General features: G+C 38.4%; 1 protein-coding gene across 4 annotated transcripts; it reads left to right on the top strand.

Moving 5' to 3' along the window:
* Positions 1-4,224: 4,224 nt before the first annotated feature.
* On the top strand, positions 4,225-24,510 carry LOC121726827 (PHD finger protein 14). 4 transcript variants are annotated; one of them, XM_042114390.1, is made up of 21 exons: positions 4,225-4,385; positions 4,527-4,703; positions 4,852-4,991; positions 5,068-5,176; positions 5,364-5,492; positions 5,625-5,707; positions 5,899-6,053; positions 6,249-6,401; positions 6,488-6,603; positions 8,509-8,627; positions 9,923-10,108; positions 10,728-10,918; positions 11,995-12,044; positions 12,352-12,511; positions 12,733-13,429; positions 16,408-16,515; positions 18,014-18,085; positions 18,584-18,637; positions 21,381-21,502; positions 23,068-23,176; positions 23,790-24,510. In XM_042114390.1, the coding sequence occupies exons 1-21, from the start codon at positions 4,376-4,378 to the stop codon at positions 23,808-23,810; spliced, it is 2,961 nt and encodes a 986-aa protein (XP_041970324.1). In that variant the 5' UTR covers positions 4,225-4,375; the 3' UTR covers positions 23,811-24,510. The 4 variants fall into 4 exon arrangements, with proteins under 4 accessions (XP_041970324.1, XP_041970322.1, XP_041970321.1 ...); XM_042114388.1 differs by having other exon boundaries at positions 4,855-4,991; positions 11,938-12,044; positions 23,790-24,509; XM_042114387.1 differs by having other exon boundaries at positions 11,938-12,044; positions 23,790-24,365.
* Positions 24,511-25,090: the final 580 nt, after the last annotated feature.

Here is a 25,090-nt window from a genome sequence, read left to right as displayed (position 1 = left end):
GAAAGTATGACGTCGGTCTTTCGTAGTTTGTATGCATCGGGAGACAACTTTGTTCGACAGGTATTTAAATATTGCGTTTATGAAAGTGGTTTCATAACAAAAGTTGCTTTTAATTGCATAAGTTATCGAATTGTATACAAATATTAAGAAATTTAATTGAAAAAAAATTCGACTAATATCCAACTTTGAAGGAGCATAACAAAAAAAATACAAATGCTATCAAGCTGAAATTTTGAGAACAATTATTTTTTATCGTGATTTCTTTATTTTATTAACAAAATTTGCTAATCTTTTACCTTGTCATCATCCCTATTTGTGCTCAAAGTGGGCGGTAGACAAAATAAGTTTGGGAACCCCTGGCTTGAATGATAAATAAAATAAATTATTAATCGTCTGATATTATTATCTGTAAGTAGTAGTAAGTGTCTAGTCATCCGCTGAACAACAGGCTGAAGGGAGACTAGCAACAGCCCAAATTTTAATAAAATAAGTGTTTGTCAAACAATTTGATAGTGTACAACTTTGTTTAAAGCGTTTGTCAAACAAGTTTGTCAAACAAATTTGATCGTGTACAGGGCGCTTTAGGCTAACGTTTTCGAGGACGGATCACCACGGATGGGGATGGCTGGTCGGTTTTTGTCGTAGGTTCCACGGTCAATTTTTTATCAATGATCTATCAATGCGATAAAGATTGACGGGATCGTCTAAAGTCTACTCTACATATCGGCGGACGCGCCGGCAGATTGTAGAGTCTGGCTAGCGAAAGATGAGACTGGCTTTTTATTCCAAAAATGATTATGGTAACACTGTCACTAACGTCATTGTCACCTATAGCATTTGTTGTTTATGTGTCAAAGTGAAAAATATTTTTATGGTTTACGTGATTTTCTAGTTTAAACATGACGAAAACTTTGAAAAGAGATTTGCGAATATTGCTTTTTGTTATGATTAGTAAATACGAACAAAAAAGAAGTGAAAAGGATGCAATTTTTAAACAAAAACAAGATTGTTTACATGAAATATCCCAGTGCATTGGTAAGTACAGGTAAAAGATTTTGATACTTTCAATTACAATTAATTAAAATAATTATTATTTATCATGTAATTGAATTTATTGTTTTGCAGGTAACATGGATGATGCAAAGGATTCAGCAAGTTATAATATCAAGCATAAATAAATTAAGAGATATGTTCCAAGAAGAATGTTTAAAGACAAAATCTGTTCCTTGATGAGATTTCTTATATTTTGACCGGTAAGACCCTAACGTTACAAAAAAAAATACCTGAAAGCAACCTTGTTATTTAATGCTAACTTTATTTACGAACAAATTTTCAGATGTCAGGGTTTGTACCCTAAAAAGGATTAAAAAAGAAGGCCAAATAAATAAAGGCGTGTGGTTTCGGGAGTCTGGCTGGGAGGTGTTATTAATGCATCCGCCGTATAGTCCTGACCTTGCACCTTCAGATTTCCACCTGTTTCGGTCGCTGCAGGATTCCTTAGGCAGTGTCAGGTTGACATCACAAGAGGACTGCCAAAACCACTTGTCGCAGTTTTTTCATCGGAAGCCCCAACATTTTTATAGCAATGGGATCGTGTCCCTACCAACAAGATGGCAGAAAGTTGCTTTATAAAAAAAACCATTCGAATGTTTATACAATATATAAAATGCGAAAAAAAATCCGCAACCTTTGATTTTCTGTGTTGTTTTTTCATCTCCCCTTAATCCTTAGTTTTTAAGCAACTTGCAAGGGGGGGTTATTAGTTTCAGGCATGTACAAGTATGTATTAAATAAACATATTTGAATGAATCTATGAATCTATGAATTAAATTATATTTAAACTTAGGAACAGTAGGGACAATTTAGTTTAAGAAAATGAAGATAATTGTTTCATTAAATTATATTTTGTAATATATTTCATGATGTACGGTGAAGAAGAAGATTTAATACTCCGACAAATACATGCAAGAGTTTTCGTCAAAAACAAAACATCATGAAATGTATTGCAAAATAAAATTTAAGTAAACAACAACAATAAATTTATTTTTCTTGAAATGAGTTATACAAACTAAAATATAATATTATTGTCATAAATAATCAAGTATCAAAACTATAATTCCGACTATAGACAAGGTTGCCATACGTAGATTTTTTAAATAATATATTTTCAATTACTTTGTTCTGTTTTTGTTTATAGACAGCATCCACCACCTTCTTTTGCTCCATTTTTTATTACTCTGTGCACTCTTAGGTAATAATTATAGGTGCAAGTATATAGAAGCAGCCGCTACTGTCTCTATATCCATTTTTTGCGGCACGAGTTACGTCTTTCACGATTGAGCACAGACTGATTAACTTACAGATGTGTGGACGGATCGCAAATTATCCGCAAATATGGTTGCGAATGCATCTCCCGAGTCCCGACGCATCCGCCGATATGTAGAGGAGGCATAACCAACCGACGGATTGATGGATTGACGAATTTTTAAATATTTTAAATATTTTCATCAATCTCGGTGAGATTGATGCCAGATTGACGCCAGATTGACAGTGTAACCACGTTCACCAATTTTTCGTCGATCAGGCGGTCTCGGCAGGTGGTCGTTTGGCAATTTTTGTTATTTAATTTGCACCTCATTAAGATTATTATTATATAATAATTTTTGGATGAAATTAAACATTAATTCTTTGAGCTCATTTCTTTTTGGGTTCCGTACCCAAAGGTTAAAAATGGGACCCTATTACTGAGACTTCTATATCTGTCCGTCTAACCGTCTGTCTGTCTCCAGGCTGTAACTCAGTAACCGCTATAGCTAGACTTTGTATTTCTGTTGCTGCTATAACAACAAATAAGTACTAAAAACAAAATAAAATTAATATTTTAGGGGGGCTCCCATACAACAAACAAACGTATTTTTTAGCCTTTTTTTGTTAGTAATCAATATCGGCAAAAGCTAGGCATTTGTCATAAAAGCCTTAGCTAAATGTCTAATTTAATAATAATCAATAATAATATTTAAATAAAATAAAAGTTTAAGCGGGGCTCCCATACAAAAACACAATTTTTGACCTATATATTGCTGCTACTATCTTATTGACACCCGCTCCTATACATTCGTTGTGGTGCTATGATATTTAGCGACACAAGCCTTTTTTATTAACCCCCGACAAAAAAGAGGGGTGTTATAAGTTTGACGTGTCTGTCTGTCTGTCTGTCTGTTTGTTTGTGTGTGTATCTGTCCGTGGCATCGTAGCATCCAAACGGGTGGACCGATTTTGATCTAGTTTTTTTTGTTTGAAAGCTGACATGATCGAGAGTGTTCTTGGCTATAGTTCATCATCATCAGCCTGCTCAGTGCTGGAAAATCACGGTTTATCTGGTTCATGAAAGGCCGTTAGCAATTTGCAGTCGTTTGATGAGTTTTATATTTTGCATTCTGGTTCGTGATATTAAATTTCTTAATTTATCCATTCTGCAAATGTATACGTCTGCTCCTTGAAACTGTTTATCTCTGACTGAGATGCCAGAGCCCAGATAGGTGGCAAATTGACAATTCACATTGATCGTCTAACATCATTGATGGATCAGATTGATGAATTTGGCAATACAGTTTTTGCAAATTGCAGTATCTTGGTCGTTTGGACATGGTTTGGACTGTCATTTTGACTTCCAGACTCCAGTATATAATGTAGAGCCATTGAGGTACTATAATACTTTATCTATGGGGGGTATTACATTATCATTTATATTGGATACGTTCGTGACTGACTGTCGTTCGTGACTGCGCTCGATACAGACTAAACAACAGACCACCCAATTGGGCCGTATTTGAATCTTCACAACGCGCGCGGTAGTAACATATCTGCTTTGAGTTTTTCATCATTGCTCTTTTTTATATTAAATAACTGGCAACACATATTTCTATGACCGTATTTAAACGTTCCAGCTCCCAATAAATTAAAAAAAAAAGATGACCGTATCCGATCGGAAGAAATGAATCATTATGTCTATAATACATTATCCAATATAATTGACTCAATGATCTCGGATCCAATATATTATATAGATAATCTAAAATCCCCTAAGTAATGTACTCTGTGATTTTGACAACGAGGCTGTCACAGGTGTCACTGTCAATTTTGTTTGCTCGCGAAATTCTAAAGAAGAAGAAGAAGAATCCGAATCCAAATATTATATACCTACTAGTAATCTGTGTCCGAATCCCGATATTGTGTTCTGCGTTGATTTGGGCGGTGCAGTTTTTTCGTAATTTAATCTTTTGGGATAAATAAATAGTTTTATATTAAGATAATGTGGTAATCGCAGATTGCATCTAATTATGTTTTAGTTTAGTGCTCATTATAACGCATCATAATGGCCAGTCGTAAGTTTTAGTTCTTTATGTCCACTCCCGCACCTACGCGCGACGCTTCGTAAATCGTAGCGGCTACATAGAGTTATACCTTAGGTATATTAAACTTTATGAGCGGCTACAAAGATTTGTAATGCATTTTAACATTTATAGAAAATGCTGCGGATAGTAGAGGTCCGGCTAAGCGTAAAGTGAAGCCGGTGGAGCCTCAGTCTCTGCTGGATTTTGATCTCGGAGAGGGTGAGAGCTCGGATGATTCAGATTTCCGTATAGAAGATCATCCCGAAGAAAGTGATGACTACTCTATCAATACAGACGATGATGATAAAAGTAAGACTATTTCAAATAATATAATCACTGTTCTTTATTTAAAAAAAAAAATATATATATATATATATATATATATATATATATATATATATATATATATATATATATAGATCATACTTTTACAAAACTCATACATACATTTTTCAAGAAGAGGGCGCAAATTCTGGCAGTTCGGATGATCAGTCAGGTTCTGAAGATGAGAACAATTATAAAAATACTACAAATAAACTGGGCGTGGAATTGAATGTTACTGACTTATTGGAAAAGGCAAAACAACATGAATTCAAGGTAATATAGTTTTTAATGCTAAATATAACCTTTATATATTTAAATTGAATTATAAATAAATGAAATTTGTTTACAGTTTCCAGACCTGGCAAACTTTTTAATATGTGCTGGATGCTTAGGCTCAAGAAGTGATGATTTCAATGAGATTGTTGAATGTGATGGCTGTGGTGTTACAGTACATGAAGGTAACCTTCTTTCATAAGTTTAAAAAAATTGTTAATTAAAAAAAAACACTATTTTGTTGAAAAATATTATGTTCACCAGCTTTTTACATACAAAATAATATTTTTGTCAATTCACCATTACATTATTTTAATAAAAAAGTATTTTCATTGCTGTAAAATTTAATAATTACTTACTCCTATATCCTAGGTTGCTATGGTGTGTCAGATGTCACCAGTGAGTCCAGTACCGTGAGTTCAGCATCCACTGAGCCTTGGTTTTGTGAAGCTTGCAAGGCTGGTGTTACTGATCCGAGCTGTGAACTATGTCCCAACAAAGGTAGGATCTTAATATTATAATAAAATTATTTTAAAATTTGTTACTTTTCTTTTTAAATATGTTTACTGTAATATAAATTGCAACTCCAGACATCAATTCCTAATTTATCTATTACTGTTAATACATTTATAGGGGGAATATTCAAAGAAACTGAAGTGGGAGCTTGGGTGCATTTGGTGTGTGCACTTTATGTGCCTGGAGTAGCATTCTCAGAGGTAATTGAATATTTTTATTCTATTTTGAACAATTCAAAAGTGTAGAGATTTTCACAAACGCTGCAGCAGAATTCGAACAGAACAAGCTCACGCTTGAAGTCTGAACGCGCCATAATGTTTTAGTATTTACACATATTTAAGTAATTCTTCATGGTGGGATAAATAACATGCTGTACGTAATGTGTATGTAGGTGGAGCGTCTATCGGGCGTGACACTATTCGAGATGGCGTACTCGCGGTGGGGTGCTCGCAGCTGCGCCCTGTGTGACGACAGCACCGTCGCACGCACTGGTGTCTGTGTGGGCTGTGACGCTGGCATGTGCAAGACCTTCTTCCATGTTACTTGGTAAGTCCTAATAAATAATATTATGCTAGGTCATAGGTGACTTTAATATTCATTTTATATTACGCAATAATAATATTGCTGTGAAAAAAATCTAGAGTCACAAAATCTTAAACATATGAATTGCTTATAATATGATTTGCAATAAAGTCATCTGCTATTGACTGCTAAGTATTTTTATTTTACTCTTTTTTATAGTGGTCAACGTGAGGGTTTGTTGGCTGAAGCACATTCAGAGGAGGTGGAACAAGCAGACCCTTTCTATGCCCACTGTCGCCTGCATTCGGACAAAGCGCTTGTCAAGAAACGGAAAAGAAATTGGCTGGCATTACAGTTGAGAACTGAAAAAAGGTACTGGTTACTGCTAAATTTATTGTAGTGATTAACAGAATTTTCAGTAAATTAGAGAAGTTGTAAATGATCAAAATTTTTTACAGAAAATTGGAACTGCAAAACAATCTTAGCACTGATGAAAAGAAAAGAATACAACGAAAACTTGTTAAGTACAGGAGAAAGTATGCACAGCAGAAAGAAAATAGGAATCCACCTTGGGGTATGTGTACATGTTTTAAAAAAACTTATCATGATGAAAAAATAGCCAAAGCCCATAACAATCTCAATGTTTGATGCCTGTTATTTGGTTTCCGTCCAGTTACACATGCACTCCTAATTACTGCCAAAAAAAACACAGTATTTTTCAGCTAATGTAAATGATTTCATTTTAATATTCTGTAGCAACATTGCTTTGTTCTCAAAGCTTGCATGCGGAGCATTATATTATGGCCATATACAAATTATATTATGTGATCACTTGTTACCTACTATTAAGAATAAGAATGGATTTATTTTTAACATCACACAATATCTAAGGGATTGCAATCCGGAAAACCGGATCCGGAAATTTGCCGGATCCGGCGTCATTTTACGGGTACACAAATCGCTAAAACCGGATCCGGTCTCCGGATCCGGTATATTGGGACCGGATCCGGAGACCGGATCCGGTTTTAGCGATTTGTGGCAATAGTTAATAGAATCAGGCGTTACTTTGCGGAAATCCATAGCTAGCATGCCTATGCGTACACTGACTCATGTACTTACAAGTTGAGGTTTATTTCGTGGAATATTGCTAAAAATAATAATATACTTTAATTTGTGGCAAACTGATAATATGGGTGTTGGATGAATAACTTACGTTAAATGCGTTACCCCTGGATAAGCTTTTTCTCACTTTTTTAGGGTTCTGTAGTGAACAATGAACCATTATAGTTTCGGTCTGTCTGTCCGTCTGTCTGTCCGCGGTTTTGCTCAGAGACTATATATAGGACCTACAAATAGGTTTAAAAAAATATTACGTATTCTTATATCATTTTCCGATTTAGGGATCCATTTGTGCAATATGACGTTTTAAAGTGGAAAAAATCGTCCAGTCCAGTCCAGTGTCCCCCCTTCTACCAGCTAAACGGTTGCTTCTAGAAATGTGAAAAAATCACGGGAGTAGGAAATGTGCTGAATTTAAAAGGAAAATTCCCACGGCTAAGACTTCAAAGTTATTGAGTAATAGTCGATCATCTAAAAAAATGTATTCGACGAAGTATAAAAGAACTTTTCGTTCAAATTCCTTTGAACGTGACTGAGATGATGTTGTTAGTAGTGTAAAATACGTCATAAATGTATATTCATTGTCTATACAAAAATTATCAAAAAGTAGCGGTACTACGGAACCGCAGCAGCTCTATTATAACGCTTTTAAATGATGAGCATAGTCAATGGCGAGTTGATATTATATCGTTAAATATCAACTCGCCATTGACTACAGCTACGTATGGTGGTGGGGAGGGTGCAGTTGACCTGCTCATTCTTCTAGGCTAGACCGACTAGGTTGCGATAATGCCGTAATGTGCTTGAGCAACCATACGTACATTTAAAATATTATTCCATGCTTTACAGTTTTTAAAGAGTGGTTGTCTCGCTTTGAAAATATTGCATTAATTAGCTTCAAGTGATGCATATATGCCTTGTTTTTGAATTGGAAAGCAAAAATATGATGATTTTCGGTTTTTAGTTCAATTTCATCAATCTGGCCGGATCCGACCGGATCCGGCCAGATTGACGGTAATCCTGTCAAATCCGGTCCGGATTGAAAATGACGCCGGATTGCAATCCCTAATCACACAGTACAGTTCGACTATAATATTATAAAATTAATTTACTACAATACTGTGTCACACCAAAAATTGGCCCCAGTTCAGCAAACGCAGCAAGCAAGCCCACTGCACTGATATTCTGCAGAGGCCAATGAGTGGCTTCACAACACTACTAAACTAAACAGCAAATTTACAGAAAAAAACAAATGATAATAGCGACAAGAACTAATTAATACAACAAATTACAAATTACATACATTTCAATCTACAGAGTACAGGTGTTGTTGCCTTTAACTTTGAAATTCGTATTGTAGTGCCGACGCAGAAGATGGCGCGTATGTTGTACAGCAGCGCGTCCGCCATGCGCAAGTTCCAGCGCAAAGCCGAGTGTATGGGCGTCGACACGCACGCGCTAGAGTTCCGAGATGCTCAGGTACCACATTATTAGCGATTTCGGCATCTAGAACTGCCCCGGGGCAGGGCAGGCCGCATGGATACGGAAATAGCCGAACAAAACCGATGATTGAAATATATTCAATCAAAATCATTCGGAATAATTTATTCCTATTTCCTTTCCGGGGGTTCAAATCTTTATACAAAGTTTCACCAAAATTAGTTCGATGGTTTAAGCGTGAGAGGTAACAGAATTACAGACACACTTTCTAATTTTATAAATAACGAGGTTTTGCCCGCGGCTTCGCTCGCGTTAAGAAGTATAATTATATGCAAACTTTCATCCCCTATTTTAACCCCTTGGAGGTGGAATTGATCAAAATCCTTTATTAGCTGATGCCTACGTCATAATATCTACCTGCATGCCAAATTTCAGCTCGATCGGTCCAGTGGTTTGGGCTGTGCGTTGATAGATCACCATGTCAGTCAGTCACTTTTGAGTTTTATATATATAGATAATATCGATGTTTGTTGCATCATTGTAGTACATAGCACAAAAAGTGGTTTACAGAGTAGAAGTCGTAGAAAACTTTGTTTACTGTTGTAACCAAAAATCGTGAAACTGCCATTATGATTTATGACACCATCAATAATGTTCTCGACGATTTTGCTCCCAACGCGCCTTCAGATTTTCACTTTCCTATAGAGCGGTTAAATAAGGGTCAATTAAGACGGCAACGTGACGCGATGCATTTCTAAATTTGTACTCAATTGACAGATTTCAATTGCGTGAGACGTCTTGCAAATCTGTCAAATCCATACTTTAGAACAGGGCCCAGAAACCTGGTTAATCTCGCGATCCTGTTCGTTAGAAACGCCCTGAACGCTCTGAACGAACCGAAATTAATCCTTTTTTGATCAAAGAGCAAAACGAAACTGCTCCTGATAAAAAAACCGGTTAGAACCGTTCGCGATATCGTTCGCCCCGCCCACTCACACACACCATGACCCTCACCCATAATTGTCCACACATGAACAAGTTATGGCCTATTGGCTGTTAGATGGTGCACTAGAAAGAGATAGAATATAATATCACTGCACTAGTTACTTTCCGCAAGAAATGAACCAGGTTAATTTCAGAAGCAATACCGCTCGCATCACGATTTCGAACACAAATCCAAAAACCGCTTAAAGAGCGCTTTAACCTGGTAAAAAATACCGGTTCCGAGCCCTGTTTTAGAAATGCATCTACGCGTCGCGTTGCGGTCTTAATTTACCCTTACAGAAGAAAACATTTAAAATAAGTTTAAACTTAACACAATTTTGTATCGACAGATGTCGGCTCTCCGCGACGTGTCACGCCGCTGGCACGTGCCGCCGGCGTTCTCGGTGGAGTTCGTCGGCTACTACCTGGAGCGCAACTCGCGCGTGGCGTCGCTGCGGGCCGCACTGCAGCGCCTCACCGCTGAAAACGAGCAGTTACTTGCTGCGGATGAGTCCCTACGCACCGACTACGACCAGGTGCGACAGAGACAGATGTATTCTCCCTCTCTTTTACACTTATTAGTTATTAGTGATAGTCACGTGTCACGCCGCTGGCGCTGGAGCCTAGAGCGCAACTCGCGCGTGGCGTCGCTGCGGGCCGCACTGCAGCGCCTCACCGCTGAATACGAGCAGTTACTTGCTGCGGATGAGTCCCTACGCACTGACTACGACCAGGTGCGACCGAGACAGATGTATCCCTTTTACTCAGACAGGTCATGACATATCGCTGAGCGGCGACTACCACCAGTTGCGACAGGGACAAATACATTCTCCCTTTTGCTCGTCGTCGACGTGACGGTGAGTATCAACTACGAACAGATGCGACAGAGATATATTTCTCTTTTCTTCTCACATGTGAGAGGAAGAGGAAAAAGCGTCGTTACAACTACGCGATAAAAACACGTTTGTAATACATATTCTGTGAGTATTTGTAAAAAAATTGCAATGGATTAGTGATTTAAATTCTACATGCTCTGCAACGGGATTATAATTTTACGTTATATGCATTTCAGTATAAGGGCATGACGTCTGTTTTAATTCCACCGTAAGTCAAATACATAATTTTTATAGTCCTAATACTAATGTAAATTTATAGGCCTCGAAAGAGAACACAGACGCGTTGGCCGAGCTGGCGTCAACACGGAAGGCGTTACAGACGATGTATGACGTCATAGTAGCGGTGCTCCCCAAGAAGTCAGTGCCTGCAATACTCGAGGACAAGCCGCTACTGCCGCCCGTGTTACCGCGGTCGACACCCAAAGTGACACCGCAGCAACTGCAGAAGCGGTATGTTTTGGTTGTTTGTCATTTTTTTTAAAGAAGGCAGGTCGCTGTAGCCCTGTCGTCACTGCGACCCATAAGAATCTATTGTGACTCCTTCGCACTAGTGTATCACCAACAACCCAATACTGCTCATAAATTGAACGATATGTTTGGGGTTGGTGCCACGAATTTCCTCTGTGGATGAGTATTCGTGGCGACCAAATTGCTTGTTTCTGCTCTGTAGTAGAACAGGACAGTCGTTGTTTGTCATGCTAAAGGTCCAAAAGAAATGCTTCATTATATTTATAGCAAATACACGCAGTAGTGATATTCTAGATTGTGCTTTTTGTATTGTTTATTATTTTAACTATTTACGAGTCTTTACTGAATCAAGTATTTAAAGATTGGGTTAAACTTAAAATTTATAATTAATCTTTTTAATAATCGTGTCTCATAAATCAATTATATTTTATTTTGGCTTTACTGACCTAATTCGATTTTGATATAAAAGTAAACAAAGAGAAGAGCTTAAGCAAAATATGAATGTGCAAAAGCAGTAAAAGTAAATTTTTTGCAAGGATATTGATAAACACTTCAATTTCCGCCGAATACGAATGTATATAGTATCAGAGAAATTGATTCGTAGTTGATGGCAAACCTACGTAATTCAGTCAGGCTATGTCCAGCTCAGCCTGACATTGACTAACGATCACATCACGATTCAAGACTGACATTGACTAACAGCCGTTCCCAATATTTGATCTATCTCTGGTTTTGCCCTACTAGAGATAGGAATAGCTCACATTAGACATTAGAGATATATATTTTATGTCAATTCAATGTTAGCTGCGATCGGTTGTATGTGAAACCTGAGATAGATTGAATATTGAGAACGGCCGTTAACCCGACCAATGATGTAGCGCCGCCATCTGCGTAAATCAATTCCTCTGAATACATAGACGTATACAGCGCATGGACGTTTCACTGTGCGTAGCGCTGTGTACGTCTATGTGACGGCGGTTGTATGATGGACCGACTAGCAGGTCGATGCCTGTACCCACCGCGGCTGCACTTAAGATGGGCGTTGGTTTTCCTCTTAGCGACAATCCGGACGCACGCCAAGGAAAAGTTCTGTCGACCTCGTTAGAGGGTAAGTCAGTTACAAACATTAATATCATACTAGAAACTTTATACTTCACATGGACTAAAGATGGAGACGAAGAGGCAAAAAATAATATACTTACTGTAACAATGATAACATCTTAAAGACAAGCTTGAAGAATACGGAAAATACTTGTAAAATGTTAACGGCCTGGAATTTCGTTACACTCGTATAAAAACGAGTGTAACGAAATGCCACACTTTTTGATATTGCTCGATAATTTCGTCTCACTCTTGGCGACTATTCATAGATGTTAGATTAATATGTTGGTGTAATAAAAATGTGTACTGTGTAGCCCGCGAGAGCGCGCTGTCGGCTCGGGAGTGTGCGGCGTGCGGGCGCAGCAGCGAACGTCACCTGATGGCGGCGTGCGACACCTGCCGCAACCACTACCACCTGCACTGCCTGCGACCGCCGCTGCAGCGCCCGCCCAAGAAGAGCAAGCTGTACGGCTGGTGAGTGTTACAACATGTTTACGTAGCCTGTAAGCCGTCCACTCAAGATGATGAGTACTGATAAAACAGAGTCATCTGAAGGATCGATTTACTTTGCTACGTAACGAGTTGCTGCGATGCACTTTTTTGTGAGCCATCCACTGAACTTCTTTACTACACTAGAAGATACACCTTGAATTGGTAGACATACGAGTAATACATTCGTTTATTTATCCGAACAGGCAATGCTCAGAGTGCGACAAAACATCGGACTCGGAGCCCGAAGTGTTAGAGAAGAAGGCGCCGCGGCGCTCCCGCATCCGGTACAGCAAGGACGGCGCTATCATCACCGAACCCGCCAGCCCCGCCTCCCCGCACAAGCCCCGCCCCGAGAAGCCCCGCCCCGACAAACCCGAGAACGTCTCGCCGATCAAGGTCACCATCAAGCCCTTCGAGTTCACCACCGAGGACGGCGAGGTTAAAGCCCTCAAACGGCTGAAGTCCAAGCGGGAAATATCTGGGGAAGACAAGAAGATTCGACGCAGCTTCACGTCGCCCATACTAACGAATACCCCCCTCATGTCCATTACGCCGCTAGTAGCGGACAGCCCGTACGAATCGCAGAACGAGCACTCCAATGAATCCGGCATGCCGCCGCCGAAGGATGACTACACGCAGAATCTATCCTTCTCGGCTCTCCTCAACGATTCGAAAGAGAGGGACAGCAAGGCTATCGAGAGCTCCATCGAGAATACTCTAGCGAACCTGTCGTCGGATATCGCTACGTATAAAGCCAATAGGAAGCGTAGGAAGGAGAAGCATAGATCGCGGTACTCGCCGGACCTGCTGCGCTCGCCGTCCAAGCACAAACACAAGAGGAAGAAGAAGACGCAGGATATGGAAAACCCCGAACCGCCGCACCCCAGGATCACTATCAAGGTACGTTAGTTCGTTGATTTAGTGTAAGAGAGAGAGAAAGAGAGAGAGAGAGAGAGAGTAAAGATCCGCAAACACAAATATTTCTCTTTCCTCAGTCTGTCGTGTCTTAAATCTCAACTTGCCGTTAATGTAGTAATAATAATATTATAATTTCGGCACACATTTTTTTTGTTTACTGCAGTCCAGTAAACTACAAAATCTTACATTACGAAACAAATGTTGCAATATGTATCTATCTATACTTATAAAATTACATGTCCTGACTGACTGACTGACTGATTCATCATCGCTAAGCAAAAACTGTAAAAGTTACAGCCACGAAATTTGGTGAGTAGGGTTGTTTTATTAAGTGGACTTCCACTAAGGAAGGAATTTTGAAAATTTTACCCCGAAGGGGGTGAAATACGGGTTGAAAGTTTTAATGAAAGTCCGTCATTTCTTGAGTTAGAAACATGAAACTTTATTTTTGGGTTACTGATTAAAAATGAATGGATACGTATTTAAGCGTTTTTGGAAATTATTCCCCAAGGGGGTGAAATTGGGGTTGAAAGTTTGAATGAAACTCCGTTATTTCTTGAGTTAGAAACATGAAATTTTACGTTTGGGTTACTGATTAAAAATGATTGGATACGTGTTTGGGCGTTTCTGAAAATTCTACCCCCAAGGGGGTGAAAAAGGGGTTGAAAGTTTAAATGAAAGTCCGTCATTTCTTAAGTTAGAAACATGAAAGTTTATTTTTGGACTGCTGATTAAAAATGAATGGATAGGTATTTAAGCGTTTTTAGAAATTCTACCTCCAAGGGGGTGAAATTGGAGTTGAAAGTTTGAATGAAAGTCCTTCATTTCTTGAGTTAGAAACATGAAACTTTATTTTTGTGCTACTGATTAAAAATGAATGGATACGTATTTAAGTGTTTCTGGTAATTCTACCCCCAAGGGGGTGAAATTGGGGTAGAAAGTTTCAATGAAAGTCCGTCATTTCTTGAGTTAGAAACATGAAAGTTTATTGACGTTTGCGTTTGACGTTTGCTTAAATAGGGTCCGTTTTTACCCTTTGTATAAGGAACAACAAAAACAAAAAGGAGAAAACTATCCATCTTTGTTATCATACTATGTTAACGCGGATGAAGTCGCGAGCAACAGCTAGTATCTATATATATATATAAAACTCAAAGGTGACTGACTGACTGATTGACATAGTGATCTATCAACGCACAGCCCAAACCACTGGACGGATCGGGCTGAAATTTGGCCTACGTCATAACATCATGACGTAGGCATCCGCTAAGAAAGGATTTTGATAAATTCCAACCCCAAGGGGTTCAAATAGGGGATGAAAGTTTGTATATAATAATACTTCTTAACGCGAGCGAAGCCGCGGGCAAAAGCTCGTTTTATTAATAAAACAATACTTTTCTAATTATTCACACCAACAATAATATTCGAGTATTGTAAAATTGACGGAGCTAAGACACAATAAACTTCACGAGTTCTTGAAATCGTTATAACTCGTCTATGAAGTTGGAATGAAGTCAGACCTACAAACCGAAGTGTTCGCTGTAATTTTCCATCGATAAAGTTGAGACGCGAGTAATATTCAAGTCTTAGAATCACTCGGAAGTTTAAACTAGCTTTAGTGGAAGCTGAGCTTTGTGTAAGTTGTCAATAGAATTTATTGTTACAGTGAAATGTTGGCTCTATAGATCTATCCGAGCAAATAATAACGCGGACTTTAACGAGCCCTGGGGTTTACGGAACATAGCGAACTAAGAATTGAATTATTTGATATTTAGTGTTGCTATCTTATTAATGTATTCAAGCGGATTATGGACGACCCAATTTTTATTTTTAAGCTGAGAATGAAAATTAAAATCAAAGTACTTTTCCGAGTGCTAAAATAAGCTACTTGTAACATGTCAATGTTTGAATTATGTTTGAATATATGACCGAAATTTAGTTATTGCATTCCTTACCTTACTTCCCCTACGGAGATACCGTATTTAGAGCCTTATAAACTCATAATTTGAAAGCTACAAAGTTATAATAAAAATACAGCAATAATCTTCAGTATATCAACATTCCCTTCCCCATTTTAAATTTTCTATTTAGCTTCCAAAGTAATACCAATTTATTAAAATTGAAGCATACTTTCAACATCTTCTTAGTATTTACAAATTACGTTTATTTGAAACACACGACAATAGATATACAATTTCATTAACACATATTCCCCGTTTAAATTTTTTTTAGATCAATTTTGAACTAAGATAAGTAAAAAAAATAGGTTTTTTGTGCGATCTCGGCAACGCGTCAAATGTATGGCCAAGTTCGTTTGCTCGGGGGATGGCCTTAAGGCCCTGTATTCCCAGAAACGAACGATTTTCAAGATTTAAAAGTGACAGTAGATACAAAAATATAGTAATTTAAATTCTGAAAAAAATTTATGTGTTAGTTAAGGATCTAACACAGTGGAATTTATATTCCATTACACAATATCATGAACTTCACTCGATAGAAAAAAATCCCAAACTTACCTCTTCTTTTAACGAATTTTCCATACTATATCCAAATTATTTGGAATTTTCAGATAATTTTTGCACTAAATTAAAGACAAAGAATATATCTAGGGCGATTCGTTTTTTTGACTCGATTTAATTGATGTATAAAAAAACGACGATCAAAAAACTATAAAATAGCAGGCGCAAAGTGTGTGACTGAAAGCGTACCAGCCGAACCTTTGCGCTTGCTATTTTATTTTGTTTTGTTTTTAGTATTTGTTGTTATAGCAGCAACAGATTTACACAATCTGCGAAAATTTTAAGAAGTCTAGCTATAGCGGTTCTTGAGATACAGCCTGGAGACAGACAGACATCGACGTCTTAATAATAGGGTCCCGTTTTTACCCTTTGGGTACGGAACCCTAAAAATGAGTAATTGTCCTTATGTTATAATATGTCTCACGTTAATTATATCTATAGATCAAACCTATCCCGAAGCCGGACGGATCTTCAGGCACGCAGATGTTTTACGTGCCCACCGACAGCAACGACGGCCCGCCGCCCGCGCTCGTCAACAAGATTGCAAAGGTAACTACATTTTAATCTAATAGATATATAAAATTCTCGTGTCACAGTGTTTGTGCGTGAACTCCTCCAAAATGACTCAACTGATTTTAATGAAATTTTGTATGTACTACGTTCGTGAGGCCTGAGGTTTTTATCTACTTTTATATTGATACTAGAAATCATTTATATGGAAAAACAATGTTGGCCGGGTCAGCTATTTCTATATTTTTAAGTAAATAAAGAGTGACGTCATCAAATGTCATATTTTTAACCTACTTCAAGTGTGTGTATGTAAGGTGGTTATGAATTCGACCCGCATGTAATATTTCCAAAACTGCCCAGTTTTCGTATAATATGTTTGTCTATGTCAGCGTCTGAAGAAATTTGCCAAATTTCAAAAGTGTATGTATGGATGTATTGTGTGTTTTTACTTTTTATGTTTGTGTTCGCATGTCATTAACGGAACTCTAAAGTCCGATTTATGTATTTTTTTCTTGTTGTAGTACATACTAGGTATTGTCCAACTTATGGCCGATTTACACGGGTGACTAAAGGCGCACGATTTCCGCCGCACGGCGAAAATCGACCGTGTAAATGGCAATTCGACTACGCCGCATGCGGCTAAAGTCGCAAGCCCCAAAGTCGTGCGGCCAATGGCCGCATGCGGCTGGTGACTAAAATCGACCGTGCAAATGGTCAGTCGCAAGCGATCGCTTGCTGCGAATATTACTGTTGACTGGTGACTTGCCGGGTGACTAAAATCGACCCGTTAGTCACCCGTGTAAATCGACCATTAGGGATTCTGTATTGTTGTTCTGTATGTGTTTTTGAGATAGGGAATTTTAATTCTCAATTACGTACAATTTTGAAGTCGATCTTTTCGGAAAAAGTCAATATCTGCTGGATAGGGATGCGTCGTTAACGCCACGAGCGAGCCACATAGTTGCGTTGCGGTCCGCCACAGCGTTGACGTTTGGACGTTTGGCATACCGACATTATGATAATATTATGCCACATTAATGCATTGCGTCCTCGGACGCGATGTTTCGATATTTTGACGTATGTACCATCGAGGAAATTGATTCTTAGGCAAATGGCGGTTAAGTCAAACCCAGCTGACAGATGACGACTAACATTAAGTTAAAATAAGCCGACCACATGACCACAGAATACATATTAGTTTAACAAACATGACGTAGGTCCGTCAACTGCCATCAATTTCTTCGATGGTACCATTGAGGAAATTGATTCCTAGGCAGTTGACAGACCAACATCATTTGGACGGATCAAGTCAATTCAATGTTAATTGTGATCTGTCGGCTGGGTTTGACGTAACGCGACCAAAATGCGTAGGTCCTCCATCTGCCTAGGAATCAATTTCTCTGATAGTACATGAGCCGAAGTGGTGCGAAGCGGCGTCATGCGTGTAATCATATTGTTTCAATCTAGCCCATGATCAAGTATCCAGTGTCCGCTACTGTATCAATATGAATCAGCACTTAAGTTCCAACGTTTTCAGCAAGCGGAGCCCGAGCCGCCCGCTGCGCCCCCCGCGGCGCCCCCGGCCGCCGAACCTGTGACTACACCAGTCGTAAGTTGAAATATTAACTATGGTGACCCCTTAACACAGGGCAACCTAGTTAGGACACCAGTCTCCTGATAATACTTTGTAACTACATCTTAATAATTATTGTACTGTGTTCTTTTGTATTGCGGGAGAGGTTAATAAAGATTTTGAATTAACTATTGCTTTTTGAAAAAAAACCATGCAAGTACTTACTACTTATTTGTGAATTAATTAAGACAGATTTTTTAAGTTTCTAATGAAACTTAGAGGGTTTTTATATCATGCGATACGATATTAAATATCGGGCCGAAAAAGTTTGTCGTCGATGTGAAACATTTTCCCATTATCCAATTTGCTAACGAATATAATACTGTTAAGGACAAAGTTGGGTGAATGTTTTATATATCGAATCATTAACGATCTAGTATTTCTGATGTCTTTGTAATTTTGCGACGCAATAAATGATATCGTATCGAATGATCTAAAAACGGCCCATAACGAATAAAAAAATTGTGTCGCAAGCTTCCAAGTGGTAAGGAGGAAAAGCCACCCGAGACAGGATATGTTAAGCCAAAGGTACGGTTTATATTTTCCAATTTTCCATTTATTAATTTACTAGCTGTTGCCCGCGACTTCGTCCGCGTGGACTTTATTTATAGTTATTCCCGTACATCGATTGAGTCGTTTACGCGCAAATCAGAAAAGTATATTGTGTGGGAACCGCACATTTTTCCGGGACAAAAAACATTCCTTGTCCCAGACTCAAATTAGAATCTCCAATCTCCATGCCAAATTTCATCAAAATAGATTAAATAGTTTAGGCGAGAATCATACAAGTTTATTGTGCGGGAATCGTATATTTTCCGGGATAAAAAGTAGCCTTGTCCTTTCCCGAGACTAAAAGTATTGCCATACCAAATTTTATCAAAACAGATTGAATAGTTTAGGCGATAATCATAAAAGTTTATTGTGCGGGAACCGTACATTTTCCGGGACAAAAATAGTATTCCTTATTTTGATATTTTGACTTTGGACTTGCCCTTCTATTAATAAAGATATTTCCGAAGCGTGTTTATTCAGGCTGTCTGTATTTTAAACCAGTATGAAGGTTATAAACAATCATTGTGTAAATATTTTATTAGTAAAGGTGTAATTAGTGTACTTAAATGAAATTTATTCATATCAAAATGTATAAATATACGCTTTTAATATTACAATGTAAAACAGTGCGAAGTTCCGTCAATGTAAACACGGTCGCCATGTTTCAGTGTAAAGTTTGTGTAACAACTTGTATAACAACTGAACAGGCACGCTTACTGATGCGTATCATGCGTATTATCTAAGTCCAAAACATGTTTAGTATTTTTGTTTCCCCAATCCATAATATTTTTTAAAATGTTATTTTGGCACATCAACAGCATACGCTTAAATCGCTGAACCGATTTCAATAAGAGCCCCTGCAGACTACAGACTTTTAGTCGACCGATAGTTTGACCAAATTGGGGTTTCAATAATAATGTATATTATTGGCCGATACTAATCGTTTAGGCGCATCGCAGACGACAGTCTATCCGTGACGCACTTTTTAGTCCGTGGAAATAGAACGTATGCAATTATATGCAGTAACGCACACGACGCGCAGCGCGGACGTGTGCGTTACTGCATATAATTGCATACGTTCTATTTCCACGGACTAAAAAGTGCGTCACGGATAGTCTGTCGTCTGCGCTGCGCCTTAGTGTGCGCACCTTCATACATCTTCGTACTGATTAAGCTTTCGATCAAATATCGGTCGACTAAAAGTCTGCAGTCTGCGGGGGCTCTAAAATTTGCCATGGGGATGGAGTCCTGGGAAAAGACAAAGGACAGTTTCTCTAAAATTTTCAGAGATATTCTCTGAAAATTTTAGAGTTCCCGTGCGATAAACTAATTTCGGCCCAAAAACGTCACGCGATTTCATATTGAGGGATTATACTCAAACTAAAAATAAATTAATAAACATTTATTCAGCTCTAACTTGTAATGCGTGTAAACAGCGTACGCGTCGCATTTTTTTATTTAATGCATCTAAAGCTTCGCTCACACTGTAAATAGTCCTGTGCTCTGCTGTGTATACGCTGGAGTACTCTAACGAACAAAACATCATTTTAGGCACGTTAATTACAACCTGTACTCAGCCTGGCCCCCCTTATTTTTGAGTGCGGGGAGTTGTCTTTTGTTTTTTTGCATACTGTCGCTCATGCTAGGGCGAGTTAAGCGCTTGGGTTTTTAACTTTGAACGTGAGTGTATTAAAAATTGTTTTACTTTTAGAATAATTTTGGGAATCGTGTTACGTAGTTTGTTGACGTATAAGTATTAAAGCGACACCGTTACAGTAATATTTGACTAAGTGTGCACTGTGCAGCTACCCGTCTGTAAAATCTCTATCACCAGAGTAAAGCGTTTTCTACGTAGAACAAAACTCTATTTAAGCTATCTCTATTTGGATAAGGATTTGTCAAAAATGTTTGCAAGCGAGCTAACGAATCAGAGTATTTTGTCGAGTGCTAGGAACACCCTGAATTACAATATAAAGAATAACAATATAAATAACAAAACTCTCATCATATAGTATAAGTATTTGTAAAGTTAATATATTGTGCCACACTGCAATATCTCGGAAATATTACCTAGAACAAAATGATCTACTTTAATTAGTCGCTGTTAAGCATTTGTGTCGTAACCCACAATTTTTTTTATTAAATTTTGAATGCAGTCTTGTTCTAAAATCTGAATCATCTAAAGAACATAACAGCATTCATAACTTAATACGTAAGCATATTTGTGTCCTAACCCACAAACATTTTTTTAGTTGAATTTTGAATGCATCTTGTTCTAAATCATCTAAAGCACATAACTGCATTCATAACTCAATATGTATTTATACGTGGGAGAGCCATGCTTCGGCACGAATGGGCCGGCTCGACCGGAGAAATACCACGTTTTCACAGAAAACCGGCGTGAAACAGCGCTTGCGCTGTGTTTCGCCGAGTGAGTGAGTTTACCGGAGGCCCAATCCCCTTCCCTACCCTCCCCTATTTCCTTCCTTTCCCATCCCTACCCTCCCCTATTCCCTCTTAAAAGGCCGGCAACGCACCTGCAGCTCTTCTGATGCTGTGAGTGTCCATGGGCGACGGAAGTTGCTTTCCATCAGGTGACCCGTTTGCTCGTTTGCCCCCTTATTTCATTAAAAAAAAAAAAAATTGTGGGTTAGTACACGAATGCTTAACAGCGTCCAGTTAATTTTGACCACACTACAATATTTCGGCACGCACCCAGCGTACGCGCGAGCGCGGGTCGGCGCGCGGGTCTGCGGGTGCGGCGACGTCGACGAGCGCGCTGGCGCCGCTCACCTCGTGCGACGTGTGCAACGCGCCCGGCGACGCCACCAACCTCGTCAGGTCAGTGCATCGTGATCACAGGAGCAATCATTTAGAAAGTTTTTTTTATTTTTAATATTATTAAAATTGGGGCCGTCTATGGACTGTTCGTCCATATCCTTTTTTTGTTATTTTATTATTTAGATTTTCGCACCAAGGATAATTGAAATAATATTATAAATTTTAATTAATTGTAGTCCATCACGCCATGGACACTTTTTTTTTTAAATATATGTGTATATACCTAATAGAATAGACTATAATACATACATATAATAAATAAATATATATTTATTGTTTTATAAATTACATAATAATAAGATTAATGTTTTGAACGGTGTGGTCCCAGTCAATGTGGCGGCCAGTAGATCCGACATTTTCCGATTTCCTTAGATTTTATGCTGCTCCACCCTTTGCCTTTAGATGTTGTGACATTGGCTTGGTGGAGAGGGGTCACTCAAGCTGGGTGGAGTTTCTAGGGTGTTAAAGAGATATCGTTCTGTGTCGAATCTACCCGCTATGTGGCTTAGGACTTTATCTTTCCTGTCTTTTATAGCCATTTTTATGTTATAATCTTTTATGTGTTCGTTTGACACCTCCGTGGCTCTTTTTATGAAGCTTGCCACAACGTCTCCATCAGTGTCAGTGTAATAGACACAGGTGTTAGTGTGCCGGGATATAGCTACAACTGCATGAGGAACGCTGTCATGGATTGTCAGCTTTAGGGACTTGGTCTGTATGATGATCACCGAAGGACTCGTTAATCCCTGAGCTTCATGGATTGTGAGGACGCGAGAGTCCATTCCCGATCCATAGCCTGTATTAGTGAGGGCTGCTTTCTCCTCTTGTGTGTGGACAAGATACAGGGTATTTAGATCGGTTTTAGGTATTCTCGCTCCTGTATACTTCATTAGCTTTAGGGACCGCAGAATTTCCTTCGATGAATAGATGTTATTATAGACCATGCTTAAGGCGTATGCCACATCCATAGGGCTCCTGTGTGTGCAAGACAACTCCTGGGTGATGCTGGTTAACAAGTTTGGACGAGTGTAATTAAGTTTAAAGAGGTTTTCACGCGCTTTAAACGGAAGTTGGTTAATATCTCCAATGAGGATGACATCGTTGGCGCCTGTTAACTGATTCGCCATGACGATTGAGCCGAAATGGTTCACGAGGGCCTCGTCAACTATCAACCTTTTGTAGGTTCCTTTTGTCCCATTTACCAGCATAGAGGCCATGGTACGAACTTTATCTTTAACTTTGTTGCCAGTTCGTAGCGATAGCCTTTGCTTTAGATCCTCGGCTGCTTCGAATGTTTAGGACGGCATTTAGAATGTTTAGGACTTTCTACTGAAAGGAAAAAAAAACAATGATAATTAATAATATAGCTACAGCATTCTTCAAATTCTGGCAGTACAGGCTTTTTTGGGTTCTGTAGCCAAAAGAACTCTTATGGTTTCGTTGTGCCTGTCCGTATGTTACAACCACTTTTTCCAAACTTTAAGAACTTTACTGTTAAAACTTCTAAAGTCGGTATCCTATAAAGTGCATAAAGATTTTATGATTGAAAATGATCGACTGTGCAGGTGCGACGAGTGCCTCAAGCGGTACCACTTCACGTGCCTGGAGCCGCCGCTCAACAAGAACCCCAAGAAGCGCGGGTACTCCTGGCACTGCGCTGACTGCGACCCCACTGTGCGTATTACTTACATTGATGACATTTCTTGTATCGTTACATGGGTACAGGGTATGTACTATCAGAGAAGTCGATGCCTAGGCAGATGGGGGACCTACGTAGTTTGGTCGCATTACGTCAAACTCAGCCGACAGATCGCAATTAACATTGAATTGGCACGATCCGACCAAATGACGTTGGTCTATCAACTGCCTACGAATCAATTTCCTCGATGGTACTATGTATATACGTTTGGGTGGTGCATGGATGATGCAGATATAATTATTATGGGAAATATTGTCGCATTACATCCTCCAATCCAGCGTTGCCAGATGAATCAAATTTAAGTGTCCCGCGCGGTACAGGCTCAGTCCCGCTTTTCGGTGACAACTCGAACGTACGTACGTACGTTTGGCTTCTTTGGGAACTAAAGGGAAAGCACCACGCGAAAAGCCTTATTTTTTTGTTGCAAGCAAAATCCCAAAAAAAAATATTATGTCGCTAAAAGTTACAATGTTATACGGTCTGATAAAGGCACACCCAAAAGTTAAGTCGTTTAAAAAACGAAATTATAAAAGTTCTCTGTGTGGTGTTTCTGTTTCTTGAAAAATACTAATTAATATTTATTTTCAGGACACGGAAGAAAACAACTAAACATTTATCGTACCCACGTAACTATCTTCAGAACAAGTAAGGAAGTTAGGACGGAAAGTATTATGTATGACGAAAGTTAATGCGCAAAGTAACCTAAGTTTCAGAGTATCTGTACGTTATATTATACTTTACACGGCTAATTACTTACTTATAATTAGTATTTAAGTCTTTATTAAAATAATCATAAGGTAAAACATCCAATGATTATTGATTATTGTTGTTATTAGTATTTTAAGAGTTCATAATAACAAGTCTGGGACATTTCTATTATTATTTTTGAACGAACTTAAGGTCAATGATGTGATGACAGCCAACGAAGGGGTAGTTTGCCCTACATACTTTTGCGTTTTCTTTCATGCCACATGATTGATATCCTCTCATTGCTTTTGGCACTTTAACATATTTTTTCGTACTTTTTATATTATACGTTTTATTTATCTTATGGTGCCAGTTACACTAGTATAATGTTAATTTTTCGAATTTATTCTAAATTGTATCAAATATACCATGAGGATTTTAAAAATGTACTAGTCTTAATCACAATCTAATATAATTTTACTAGTAGGTATAATATAAATGTGTGTAATCTTGTTCCCAGTTTATTATAATATATGTATACGATATTTACTTTGTTTAAGTATACAAACTGTACAAGTGTATAATATTTTCTTTAGATTTTCCTTGAGATAAGAACATAATTTTCTTAAATAACAGCCTCTGTACTAAGTTGTACTTGAAGAAGGAAAATATAATGTGAAATTATTTTGTAAAACATACTGTATCAGTACTTTATTTGGTTTTTAGTATATAAATTACTATAACTGTAATAATATTTAATTGGCTCGACTAATATAATAAATGTCGCACGACTACTTATATAGGAGTGAGCACACTGAGACAGGCCGTGCCGGGGCTCAGCGTGCCGGGGCTCAGCGTGCCGGGGCTCATCGCAAAAATCCGCCTCCATACAATTTGTATGGAAGCAGAAATCCGCTGCGCCCTGACACAGTGTGCGATACGCGCATCCGCTTCCATATAAATTGTATGGTGGCGGATTTTTGCGATGAGCCCCGGCACGCTGAGCCCCGGCACGGCCCGTCTCAGTGTGCTCACTCCTTTAACAGTTGTCGTGCAAATGAATGGACACTTTTGTTTTATTTTTCTTTCTCTATTTTACTTACAAAGTCACAGAATTTATCTAATTGACTTAATTTCTTTTAACACGATGACCAAAAATTATTGTTTGTTTAGTCCCTAAGCAAACGTACCTTTTTCCGAAC

The sequence above is a fragment of the Aricia agestis genome, chromosome 5, assembly GCF_905147365.1.
Source record: "Aricia agestis chromosome 5, ilAriAges1.1, whole genome shotgun sequence".
Lineage (NCBI taxonomy): Eukaryota > Metazoa > Arthropoda > Insecta > Lepidoptera > Lycaenidae > Aricia > Aricia agestis.
The sequence above is the reverse complement of the archived record's forward strand: the minus strand, read 5'-3'. Positions and strand labels throughout refer to the sequence as shown.